Raw genomic sequence first — 13,691 nt, forward strand, 5'->3', positions numbered from 1 at the left:
CTATGATCATATTCCATGTATATTACAGTCACTTCAGCTAATTATTAATATACTAATCGGGTGTTAATTTGATTGGTTCAGATATTTGACATTCTCTCAAGTAATTCTCAATTCAAGTTCCATAATACATGCGTGTGTAAATAGATATTATTGATTTATCTGAAATTTGAGTTTGATATGAATAAAGCGTTTCTTTTAGAGCAAGTATTATGTCGACATTATAAACTTTTCGTGTTCAATCTTTAAACCTTAAATTATGGCTCTTGGTGAGTGGAAAGGGTGGGATTTAATTTAAGCAGTACATGAGTTTAATATTTCAATTGGATTATTATCTTTTACTAGTCTCTTTTAGTTGGAACTTTCCACGAGCTCCAAGTAGGCAGTTAATTAACTTGACTTGTTCACGAAAAAGTACATATATGCATAAGTAAAATGACACGATGATTGTCTTGATAGATTTTACTTTTTACAGCTAGAAGAAAAGTAACAAGTAAAATGGGGTACTCATTCTGGAATAGTGATAGAATAATATATATTACAGTCAGCAACCTTGTGCACGGATAATTCCTGATTGTTAAGGTATGTAATTGATGTGTACCAAATCATCCGTACGTCTGTTCCTCTTCACAATAACCCTAATATGCATTGATATAACTACCTAAACAAAATTACATGTCAAAATTGAATTAACGAAATATCGGAAATATAAAATAAATTAAATTACAGGGATTAAAAGGATAATTTAGCTAAAATAACTTGCATGTATTAGAGTGTTGACATTTTGCACTCCCAAGCACGGAATATTCTAAAGATAATGCTAGACTTACCATATTTTTATACCATATTTCTAATAGAGGTGGAGTCCACCAATACAATGAGTCACGTCTCTTGTAATAAGAGATGAAGATGATTGTGAGTCTGATGGGTCCACGATTAAATAATAATGCCAAAGTGTATTGTGGTACCTAGTCAGTACCTATAGTCTAGATTTCATCATAGTGATGGCCCCCATACATTTTGATTTTTCCACAATATGTCAACATGATTTCGACATTATACCTATAGGAAAACACTTCCCTTCTTATCATGTAAGCAAAAGTTCATATATTCCTGTCAATAACAGCATGATATTTGTGTATAAATCTTTACATATGTGTTTTTTATGAATTATTTTTGCATATGTGTCAAACTGTAATTCGCAAGAAGGACTTACAAAGAAGGAGGCAATCAACATCCATATATATGCCTATTTGATCCCCCATAGTGAACAAGCCTACTCTTGCTTCTACGTGTGCATGCTTCCAACGATGTCGTCTCGTCTCAGTATATAGTCAGTAAAAACCAAACGCAGGTCGTTTTCATTTGCACCATGGGATATAATGTAGATGATAAAGTCGGGTCATAAGAAAAACGTGATAAGTACTTAAAACTCTGGTTTTAGTTTAATTTAGTTAAGCTAACTTGAACACATCTAAATAAGTATTAAATTAGTGATACTTCTATTTATAATATTAAAAAATATCTTGAGTTCGAATCTTCCATTCCCCGTAGAATAGAAAACCTAGCTTCAATACAAATATGGATTTTTCAGAATGCATGGGTTTTGAGTTATAAAGGTGCACCTCCACTTCACGTACAGCGCAAATTGACAAAGATTTAGGTCCAACTTGGTGTACGAGCTTTTAGTATAAGTGTAGTCAAATCAAAGCAACACTCACTGGATCAAGTTTTCAACACGCAGACTGTGTTGCTTTCTATGGGCTGGGAAATCGCATCCACAACTTCACAACATTTGATATGGGCTTCAACTTGGGCTAAGTAAGAAATTATAAACCAATATTATGCTACAAAAGAAACTGGAAACCTAATTTAAATTAAAAATTAATGTCGATGTATTTTTTGAAGGATATTTTATCATTATCATTTTTTTATTATAAATAATATTTTATTTTAATCTAATCTAAATTACTAGAAAAGAGATTCAAACTCGGGTGCAGAATGAAACCCACGTCCATTCTAGCTAACTTGACTAAAACCATATCTACTATTTTATCATTATCTGCAAATACTGAATTGTGATAATCTCAGTGCTTTTTGGGATTTTCAGCCTTGAAGATGAACTTCCTTTTATATATTGGGTACATATAATGATTTATCCTTGACAATATACATGTCGTTTGATTTGGGCTTTGCTTGTTCTTGGGTCTAGGTTTTCTTTGGCCCAAGATTGTTTTGTGAAAAAAATAATAATAATAATAATAATATAAAAAAAAATTGTCCGACCAAATCAACTGTGCGGTTGAAGTGTCCTCCCAATGGACAAGTGCTTGACTTGGGTTGATTATCAAATTTTAAAAATAACTCCGATAAGTTGATTAATTTGGTCTTGATTTCGGCTTGACGTCGAGCAAAGCCAGCCCATGCTTACCTTACAATATCGTAAAGTCACCAATATCAAATATAAAAAAAGAAGTTGCATTCAAAATATAATTTATATATATAAATTCTTTTATATGGGTATTTGGACGTTATTATTATGCGAACGTTATCTATCTATATATATAAAGCAAAAGACAGAGAATGGTGAAATATTCAAAATATCGGAAAATGCCCTTGGTTAATGCAAACATTAAGAATTCAAATTATTAATTAAATGAGGATAATATTGTAAATTCACACTTTTTCATATTTAAAAAAATTTAAAAAAAAAAGAAAAAGTAGATAATGGATCCTATTTTTATGGAACACAACTACTCATTATCTTTTTTAATTCTAAAATAAATTTATTTATTTTTTTTAAAAAGCCTCTTGCAAGCGCGGAAGCGCGTGTGGAGAGGCTAGTATTTTAGTAAATTTAGATTTTAGCTACAAAAAAATTCACTTTTGGAAAAAGTTCATTTTTTTTCTTCAAAAAAGATATAAAAACCTCTCAATTTTCAAACCAAAGACATGCAAATGTAAAGAATTCCTTGAAAAATTCAAAAATAAATAAGGGCAATTTTGCTCATTTTGACTTCTTTTAAAAAATTTCTCTCTCATTTGGCCTTTTCTAAAGTCTCTCATGTATTTTGTATTATCTTTCTCTACCTTTACGTATGTTTACAATAGCATCCATAAAATAATAACATGCGAACATCCGAATAAAAAAATAACTATATATATAAAGTATAGAATTAGCCTTAGCATAATTGTGAGCTAGATGATGCCAGGCCAGGCTCGAGAGTAGGCAGGCTGTAGGGACATGAATTCTTTCACCCATATATTTGTAGTGGTTTCGATGTTTTACGCCGCTAGTTTCACCACTTGTGGTTTTGGACAATTTATCAAAGTGCTCTCTGTGTGTGTATATAATATGAACATTTAATTTAATTTAATTTACATTGTCTACTCTGTGCATAATAATTCACATGTTAATTCTTATTTTATTATAATAATTAAAAAACATAAGCAACAAAGCACTCCACCCAGCATCACCTGTAAACCATTAATTAAGTTAATCTCTCTCTCTCTCTCTCGTGTGTTTGGCTTAAACTGAGGTCATCATCTGCTCTTTAATTTTGTTTAACATATAGTTATTATTAATTTCTTTTACTTACTTTGGGGTTTGATTTTTATATGTAGCTTACTTTCTGTGTGTAGTGCTAAGTACAAGACAAGGGACAGACCAAAAGCAAGACAAAGCCAATCCATTACGTAAATGATTTTGTTTGTTTACACAATATAATTTGGAAAGAATTATAAACTTTAGAAACCAATACTTACATTTTATTATCTTCTCTTTTCTTTTGTCATTATCCTATGTATGTTAGTTTTACAAGTAATAAGGTGTCAATTCTCCTTTTCTAATAACCCTCCTCACATAATTAGTGATTCTCCTTTAAACGAAAAGATGGTCTAAGACGCCGGACGAGAAAAAGCGAGAATTTAATTCTTAAAATTAAATACCAACATCAGTAAGACCCGATATAAGAGAAAAGACGAGAATTGAATTCTTGTTGTAAAATTAAATACCGACATCAGGTAAAACATAGTATAAGAGACAAAACGAGAGTTAAATTCTTGTTAAAAAATTAAACACCGACATCAGGTAAAATTTGTTGAAATAGGAAGTGATGACTAGAGAATTAAATTATAAAAAGTTGTGTGTTTGTCTTTGCACATACACACACTAATGCAATCAACAATGAAAGACAAGGCACCGCCCAATTAGTACAAAATGATTCCTTGTGTTCATTCGTGCTGCGTAAGTGTGATTAGATTATGGACACAATATGTACAAAAATTAATGACACAAGCTTTCTATTCAATTAGGGTTTGCCTGCAGTACGTGCCTGATGTGTTTAGAAACGAAACCTACTTAATTAATTTGGCATTACACAGAACTCGTATATTTAATTAGTTTCTGAATTAATTAAATATGTATAAGCTACATATATACAAATAGAAATTATATATGGCCCCGTTGGCTAAAACAACAAAAATACATATAATTTAGTTTTTGTTTGCTATCAAATAAATTATTAAGAACGTCTCTAAGCGGGTTTTTTGTTTACTTAATTAGTACTATTAGTTAAAATTTTGCAAAGGAAAAATATATTTATATTGACAACCCTTCCAACAACCATGATTAGCGAAACTGATTGATATGAACTTCTAAAAACAGTCATATATAACAATACTTAATTTGTTTGGTATAAAAAAGAAATGATCACCACCCAAGAAATGTCTTTTTCTGAAAGAAGAAAACGCTAAAATGGTAATATTTCTTTTGAAAAAAAAGGGATGAATGAATCAGAGTGATTTGGAATCTAAGAACATATATCATATAAATTTATAAGTACTCACTACTTCATACCTCTCCAATTTCAGCAAAAAATGTTTTGGGCCGTTTGGTATCTTACTTTGATTCAATTTTATAAACTCAAAAACAAATTTTAAATCCAAAGTTCAAAAAACCTATTTGATAGGCCCATTTTAAAAAGCACAAACTTAAACAAAACTTAAAAACACATATATTATTGAAAACAAAAAAAAGTGAGGTTTTACAGTTTTTTTTCTTCTCTCTCTCTTGTTAATTTCAATTTGGAAATTAGTTTTTTTATTTTAATTTTAATTTCTTTTAAATCTTAAAAATAGTTTGAAGTTCAATACCAAACAAGTTTTTAGACCATAAAATCGGTATTTAAAAACTCATATTTTAAAAAACAAATCATGATTTTTTAATCAAATTTTTTAAGTAAGATATCAAACAGGCCTTAATGTTTTAATGATAAAACTAAAATAACAAACACAACCACAACACAAAACCCGAGAAATATCTATGTTTACTCTCATGCAAATCATATGATATCTTTTTTCAGAAAAAGAGAAATATATGACATCTTGAATTACAAGCCATGCAGAAGGGGAAATCAAAACAGGTGAAGGCTTCCAACAACAAAAAAAAGAAAAGAAGAAAAAACAGGTGAAGGCTTAAAACCGACACGCAAATTGATATAATATTATTTTATAACTTACGTACGTGATTGTTTCCACACATGTTAAAATTATTTCTAGGTACACATTTGACCCAAAATCCTCCTAACATTTAATGCTGAATAACAATCTTGTTTGTGGAGAACTAGGGCGGTGGAGTTGCCCAGTTAACCAAGCCACGAAATTGATAAATATCTACTACTATTTATTTTGTTTTTCAATTTTGCAAGTGTAAAACCAGGCCATGTGACAAACCAGTGCAATTGGTGCCAAGATTTTTCTCCATATATATATAATATGTAAATATATCAGACTATTTTTATTGAAGAATTCTTTAAATAATTTTATTTGAGTGACGTTGTTTTGGGTATTTTATAAAATTTTTTTCAACAATCCAAATTATCTATTTTTTAGATCTTCATTCATAAATCATCTTTGCAAAAAATTAGACAAATCAGAAACCATTTCGAGATCCAATTGTGTCCTACAAAATCAATAAACACTGTTTCAAGAAAATACTAAAATGTCAATAATTCAATTGAGTGGTCAAATAATATCGGATTCAAGTGATTTTTTTGTAGAGATGATTTTTGAATGAATATCTAAAAATAGACAGTTTAGATTAGTGAAATACAATACGAAGTGGGCCTTACAAGAGTTTATTTGGGGAATCCATCAACTGAAGCTCTCAGTATATCTATATATATATATAAGTATATATGTATAGATATTATTTAAATCCCTAAATTTGTTTTCTATATTAGCTTTAGGGTCAGAGGTTAATTCAAAACTAATTTGATGTTCTCAGATGTCGGTTGACATATTAATTCATGTATGTATATAGATTGTTGCTATTTCCACCCACTTTATCATTCCACCCACCATATAAATTTTTAAAAATACAATCCTATTTTTTCTACCCACCAATATTCTTAAAATATCCTTTTAATTATTACCTCATTTCCTCTCTCTTTTTATTCTCTTTGCTCACGTATTCTCTCTCTCTCTGACGGCCCACACATCTCTCTCATTTTTGCTGTATCTTATTTTTCATCTCTCACGCTTTATCTCTCTCTGTCTCTCATGTTTACTATACATCTCTCCCTGCCTTCAATGAAAACCACACCATCTCTCAAATCAAACTTCCTTTGGTACAACATGACTTGTCCTTCTTCATCAAATATTTCACTATGTATTTCATACTCTTCATCACATCTTCATGCAAAATATCCCCCACCAAATTATTGCATTCCTAAAAAAACCAACGACTCATTAACCCCTTAAGCCTTCTTCACCTTCTCATGCCTCAAAAAAATTCTCAGCCAAACTGGTTTTGTAAGGAATGTTCTTTGTGTAATCAACAGAGCCCAAATCGTAGAATTGTTGATTCATCCCCAAGTTTTTAGATTTTTAATTTGTTTAAGAAAAAAAATAAGAGTCCAAGAAATACTCATCTCCCAATGCTTTAAGTAATCGTAAAGATCTTAGAAATTCTGTTCAAATAGGATTTCCTTACTTTTTCGCCAAAATTGTTCTCTTCAACTTTGATTCTCTTGTTGTTTTCTTCTTCATAAACAATTTGATTGAATGAATAGAAAAGAGAAGAAAATTATTTGAGAATTAAGTTCTGAGCACTGAAAAGTCATAAGAGGAATCATGAGCACGGAGTCGTAGTTTTCTTGTGTTTTTTTTTCTTTTTATCAAACGATAGGGTTTGTGAGAACTTGAGAAGTCTACGCCTTTTTTTTTTCTCTAATTTTTTTTCCTTAAGTCTTTTTAAGTCATTTTACAATATGGTTAAATTTGTCTTTAAAAGTTTAAAGATAAGGTGAGTGGAAAAATATGACACGTGGATAGAAATAACAGCACTGATGTATATATATATATGTAGTTAGATACATCATAAATATGTTCCATGATAACGGCTACATGTAGATCGATGGGCAAGACATTCATAAATGAGGAGATATGCATGCATGGCCCATGAGGGTTGGCAAAATCTCATGTGATGCATATTTTTCGTGCCCTAAATAATTTTTTGATAAGTGACCAGAAAGTAGTCAGAGATGGAGTCTGGTTGAATGGAAGGAAAACTTTAGGACCGTAAATATTAAATCCAGACAGGGTTTTTGCTGTATACATAAATGATAGATAGCCAGCAATGGATACGTGGTCTCCAACTAGCAAGATACACATGCGCGGATGCCTGATAAAGAAGAAAAAAAACTTGAAAGATACATGAATTTATCCAAAAAATGGATTGGGTTGGTCACAACTATTAAGACATAGTACTTGACCTAAAACACATTTAGTATTTGTTTCATATTGCTTTTTGAAAACTTTTCTAAGACAGTGACTTTGTTTATCATGATTTGTTTACCGGGGAATCTCTCATTCATGTTGCAATTAAGGAATCACAACACACTTGATGAATTACTTTGACGTATAAACACACGGCTGTCTTCTGTGAGTTTCACGCGTTATTTTTACATATGTGTGTGTGAGCAAATGAATAGGTCAATATTGCAGAACAATTCGTAAAATTCAATATTTTATGAGTGACAAAACTGCAATTAGACGAGTTGAAATAATGTAATCCAAAACTCCTAATTTGAGCTTGGAATATGAACTTATAATACAGTTAGCTTAATTCGACATAGGGGAGCAAAACATTTATTTCTACTAGGGTAACATCTCACTATCTAAACATAAGACAAACCCATTATAAAGGAGAGTGTGCAATGGAGTAGACGGGACTTGACTGTATTTTCATGAGGAAGTTACCAAATTGGGTGGCCAAATGTTTGCAGGGTAACAATAATAATCAATAAAACTGTAGGAAAAGTTTCAATTCAATGCCTCAAGGCTGGGAAACAGCTATACAAAAAATAACTTATAGGAACAAGTGCTTCTGATTCTCTTGTATTTCTTAGAAAGTGGGTTGCTGCTGCTAAGCAATTCAAAAAGCATACATAACATATAGTCGGGCAGCTGTGAGAGAGAGAGAGAGAGAGAGAGAGTTGGCCTGTTATGTGAACCAGACCAAACCCGGGTAAACCGCCCATTTGCCCCATTTAATTCAATCATTGACCAAGCCATAAACAAGTCCTTGATGAAGAAACACATTTATATATATTATCTTTTTATGTTTTCCACAAGATGAACAATTAAAATTTGGTTTAGCATGAACGTAGACGAAATTAACTTTACTGTTCAATAAAAATAAAACAGAATCCATTTTATTCACTTTGACTTTTAATCCAAACAATCCCTTGTGTTGACTCAAATGATTGCTGAATATAAAATTAGGGTTTCTTAAAAATTACATAAACAAGAGGGAGTTGGGGAATATCTACATTGAAATTAACCCCTTCCCCCGCCAAAGCTTAGGTTAGGTTATTTTAAACCGCGTCAAATGTCAGGTATAACACTTATGTCATAGATGATGGATTTTCCTATTTTTAGGTACCCAAATGGCCCCCCAATCAAACACCCCCATTTTCCAAATAAAAAGACAAAGAAAAAAAAAATCAAATTACCCAAATGGCCCAATGAGCATACGTGCCTGGTTATTGGGGATTTTCTCTATAGATTCTTGACAATTCCATGAAGGGTGGTGAATTCATTTGTGCTCTATTTGATTAAGCATAAGGAGACATAAAAGTCTACTAGAAGTACTGTGAGAGAATTCAAATGCGGAGTTTAACTTAGTAGTTGTCGGTGTGATTCATGAAAATATTCAATTTAAAAAACGTGTCAGATAATTATTATATTCGACACAATTTTAACGCCACCAAGTCAATTTATTTGAGGAGGAAATCATAAAAAGATATGAGAGCTTTAAAAAAGTATTCAAATACAAAGTTTATCTTATTAGGCGTAGGTGCAATTTGAGAAGATACCCGACTTATGATATCGGAATGTCGGACAACTATTATGTTTGACCCACAGTTCTAACACCATCACCAAGTCAATTTGGTTGGGGAGGAAATCATGAAAAGGTCCGAGAGCTTTAAACAAAGTTAGAATTGGAAAGCTAAAAGCCTTCACAATTCAAGCCATGATTAGTTGTACCCCAAATTGTCCTCCAAACCCAAAATGGTTCTTATGGTTTGTGTACATGGACTACATGCTCGTGTGTATTCTTTCAACTACCAAAAAAATTTGTCTTTATTTTGCAGTTAAATAAAAACATGCAAGAAACAAATGTGGATTAAGTCAGTTGAGTAGGTCAATAAGTCAGCTCACTTGCAATCAAGTTCGAACATCCTTCATGAAAAGAATACGTGCAAACAAAGAGAGTAAAAGAAGTAGAGAAAAACTTTGGTAGTGGTTTCCATACCTTGTTCTAGGGGCAGTGGATGTGGATTGTTTACTTCGAGAGGGAAATTGGACAATTAGACATTTTAGGTGTTTTGACGTCCAAGGCCCGGCAACCACCTCTTCCCGCCTTTTCCGGAGGTGGCCAAAGTGAAACTACCAATTTACCCCTGCCCTTTAGCCAAAAAAAAAAAAAACAAAAAAAAACTCAAAACCCCAAAATGCAAAAAGTCAAACTAACCTTTTTCTCTCTTCTCTTTTCTTTTTTTTTTTGGTGAAAATTTTCTCTCCTCTTTTCCCTATTTAACTTAATCTCCCCACAACCCACCCCCTTCCCCCTCTCCTCCTTCCCTCTCTTTCTCCTTTCTGCTTCTCTTTCTCTTTCTGTCTCTGCTTTTGCTTAAGCTTTTATGCACCAAACCATCATACTCATTACTCTCCTTCTCTCATCTGCAATCATATATATCAAACCCCACATTTGTATCTTCCACCACCCCAAATTTCACTTCCTCTTGCTTCTCTTTCTCAAACCAACCTGTTGGCTTTGGAAGCCTTTCTTCTCTCTCTTTCTCTGTTTCTCCACATAACCCAACAAGAAAGAAGAAAGAAGAAACAATCTTTTTAGCTGCAACATTTTAAAGTTTCAGCCTTTTCATACTGATTGACAAATTGCTGATCATATCATGGAGAATGAGTTTTTTCTAAATGCTGGAATCCCACCACCACTTCACTTTGAGCAAACATCTTCAATGCCGGCATGGCGTTCTTCGTTCTCGACCGCCATGGACATCCAAGCCACCGCCACGGCAGACCGGAATTGCTCATCAGAGCAGTCACCGGATTGCTTCTACAATCCCAACTGGGACAAGTCAGCCGACCAGAACATCCACTTCGAGTCAGCTCTGAGTTCAATGGTGTCTTCCCCGGCGGCATCAAATTCCAACATCTCCAATGAGAGCTTTGTGATCAGAGAGTTGATAGGGAAGCTTGGAAACATTGGGAGCTCCGGTGAGATCTCGCCGCACTCTCAGTCCTTGTTGGGAATTCAGGCGAATACTTACATGGGTAGAAATGGAAATGGAAATGGAAATGCAAGCACCAACACTTCATGTTATAGCACTCCTTTGAACTCGCCTCCTAAGCTGAGCTTGCCCATCATGGATCATCATTTGAAGAAAGAAAAGCTGCCCAATATGGGAAAGCCCATGCCTTTGAATTCTAGTGTGGCTGAGTTCTCAGCTGACCCTGGATTTGCAGAAAGAGCTGCTAAATTTTCATGCTTTGGGAGCAGGAGCTTCAATGGCAGAACAACCCAACTTGGAATGAACAACAACAGCAGCAGCAACAACAATACTGAGCTGCCTTATAGATCTAATGCCATTATGGGAAATGGTAAGCTTCCTCGGGTTTCGAGCAGCCCTGCTCTTAAGGCACTTGGATCTCAGACAGGTCTGCAAGAAAAGATGAATTCTTTGCTGCAGGATCGAAATGAATTGCCCATTTCTCGAGAGGAATCAACACTTTCTGAACAAAACCCAAATGGGGAGACAGGGTTGGTAGCTTCCAATTCCATGGATTTGAATTCCAGGAAAAGAAAATCAGTTTCCAAGGGAAAAGCTAAGGAGCCTCCACCAATATCATCCCCATCTCCCATTGCTACAAAGGTACATACTCTGCATACATACATACATACATACATACATACAATTATAAATTTATCCATTTTCCCATTTTGAAATTTGTGCAGCATTTTTTTTTGGTCGAAGCAGCATTTTACTTTGATCATACATTGCAGCATTATTTAATTTAATGTTGATTCTTTTTTGTTTTTGGGTACAGGGGGCTGAACTTAATGATAATTCTAATGCAAAGAGAAGCAAGCCAAATGAAAATAATGGGAATGATCAAAATGGCTCTGTTAAAGCAGAGGAGGATACAAAGGGAAGCACCAGTAGTGATGAGAAGCAAACCAAGACTGGTGCAAAGCCACCTGAGCCTCCCAAGGACTACATTCATGTAAGAGCAAGAAGGGGTCAAGCCACTGACAGCCATAGTTTAGCTGAAAGGGTAAGAATTATGCGTTGAATTTAAATTCAGTTTAATTTAATTCCCTCCAAAATCTTTATATTGTCAATATCCTGACATGGGTTTATGTAATTTTGATAGGTCCGAAGAGAGAAGATCAGTGAAAGGATGAAGCTTCTTCAAGATCTTGTACCTGGCTGTAACAAGGTCTGCAAAAAATGCAGAATTTTACTGACAAGCTTTTATCTTTTTAAGGTGCATGAATGTGTGGTGTGTCCTTTTTACTAATATGACTTTGATTTTTGGTTTTTTGTTTTAGGTCACTGGAAAAGCACTTATGCTTGATGAGATTATAAATTATGTTCAGTCATTACAACGTCAAGTCGAGGTAAAATGACATTTATGGATAAAAAATACAAAAAAAAGGTCAACAAGGTCGGATGCTTGTAAATTGTATGGCAGATTCCAAGTCATTTCCCTTACCTGCATGTTTCTTGTGCAGTTCCTCTCTATGAAGTTGGCTTCTGTGAACACCAGGCTGGATTTCAACATGGATGCTCTAATGTCAAAAGAAGTAGGTTCATAATTTATTCTCTCAACAAAGTTAATGGCTGTATATATATATATTTTTCTATATGTTTTCCAACTTTTCTGAATTGGGATTTTGCTGGTTTTTCTGGTTTTAGATATTTCAACAAAACAACTCTTTGCCACAACATCCAATATTCCCATTAGATTCCTCGGCACAAGCCATTTATGGCCACCAGCGCCAGCAAAATCCAGCACTACAGAACAACATTTCTAATGGAGCAGTGGACCCCTTAGATACCTCACTATGCCAAAGCCTTGGGATGCAGTTACCTCCACTCAGTGGTTTTAGCAGCGAAGGCATTCCTCAGGTAATTTATTTTACAGTTTTACTTCGCACAATTTTCCAAGCCAAAAGTACCTTTTTCTGGTAGTTTGATAAGTCATCTAACTCTGTCTGTGGTTAATTTGTTCCAGTTTCCAGCATTTGGTGAAGATGATCTGCAAACCATTGTCCAAATGGGGTATGGTCAAAATCCAAATAGGGAAACAGAATTGGATGGTGAGTAAGAAAATCATGTTAAAAACCCTCTCAAATCCCTACTGTATAAAATTGTGCATCATAAATTCATAAATGGTAATTATTTTTTCTTCTTTTTTATGCTGCAGGTTCAAATCAAGTATCCCACATGAAAATTGAGCTCTAACCACCATTTTGTCAGTCTTTTCCATAATGGACAGAGGGGATGCTGTTGTATATACAAGATATAAAAATTTGAAGATCGCATGGACTGCTACTGAGCCTTTTATCATTTGCTTGGTACCAAGAAGCCCTTTATCATCTTTAGGTCTATTGATCAAAGAGAGCCATTATTTTTTTCTGCCCTTGAATTTCATCATCTTTTTCTTTCTTTTTTTTCAATGTAATTTTGTTGTCTAATTTTCATCCACTGTAAAATCCCAGAAGCAAATTTCTGTATTCTGGTGCAAATTAAGTCTTTGCTTACAGCACCATGTAAAATAACAAATGCTAATTAATTAGAGGAAGAGCTTTGTCATTTCATTTCAATGAGAAATTTTTGTCTATTGTCATTTCATTTGTAATTTTCCACAAAGGTCATGTCAATGGAGCACTGTTAAAAGTTTGCATCTAAATCTTTTGGATTTGATTCTAACTTGTGTTGCAACCAGCTGTATGAGTGGGGTCTCTTCCTCTCTAAAAAGTCTTAATTTGAATGATTAAGACATTTGGTTATAAATTTTGAGCTGGGGTCAACCATGATTTCTGCCATATTTTGGGCATCTGTAATTTTCACAGGTTATCCAAAAACAGAAGCTTCTGT

At 33.5% G+C, this 13,691-nt stretch overlaps 1 protein-coding gene across 1 annotated transcript; it reads left to right on the forward strand.

Moving 5' to 3' along the window:
• LOC18768534 (transcription factor bHLH62) lies at positions 9,789-13,445 on the forward strand. The gene is made up of 8 exons (XM_007201120.2): positions 9,789-11,459; positions 11,635-11,862; positions 11,962-12,027; positions 12,140-12,208; positions 12,323-12,394; positions 12,507-12,719; positions 12,826-12,910; positions 13,018-13,445. Exons 1-8 carry the CDS (start codon positions 10,479-10,481, stop codon positions 13,053-13,055), a joined length of 1,752 nt encoding a protein of 583 aa, XP_007201182.1. The 5' UTR covers positions 9,789-10,478; the 3' UTR covers positions 13,056-13,445.

The sequence above is a fragment of the Prunus persica genome, chromosome G8, assembly GCF_000346465.2.
Source record: "Prunus persica cultivar Lovell chromosome G8, Prunus_persica_NCBIv2, whole genome shotgun sequence".
Classification (NCBI taxonomy): domain Eukaryota; kingdom Viridiplantae; phylum Streptophyta; class Magnoliopsida; order Rosales; family Rosaceae; genus Prunus; species Prunus persica.

What these genes read in the sequence shown, in the direction of transcription:
- LOC18768534 (XM_007201120.2), top strand. Translation starts at nt 10,479, where the DNA reads ATGGAGAATGAGTTTTTTCTAAATGCTGGAATCCCACCACCACTTCAC. An exon ending in GCCATAGTTTAGCTGAAAGG is followed by an intron (nt 11,863 to 11,961) that starts GTAAGAATTATG and finishes TAATTTTGATAG; the next exon opens with GTCCGAAGAGAGAAGATCAG. An exon ending in TAGGGAAACAGAATTGGATG is followed by an intron (nt 12,911 to 13,017) that starts GTGAGTAAGAAA and finishes TTTATGCTGCAG; the next exon opens with GTTCAAATCAAGTATCCCAC.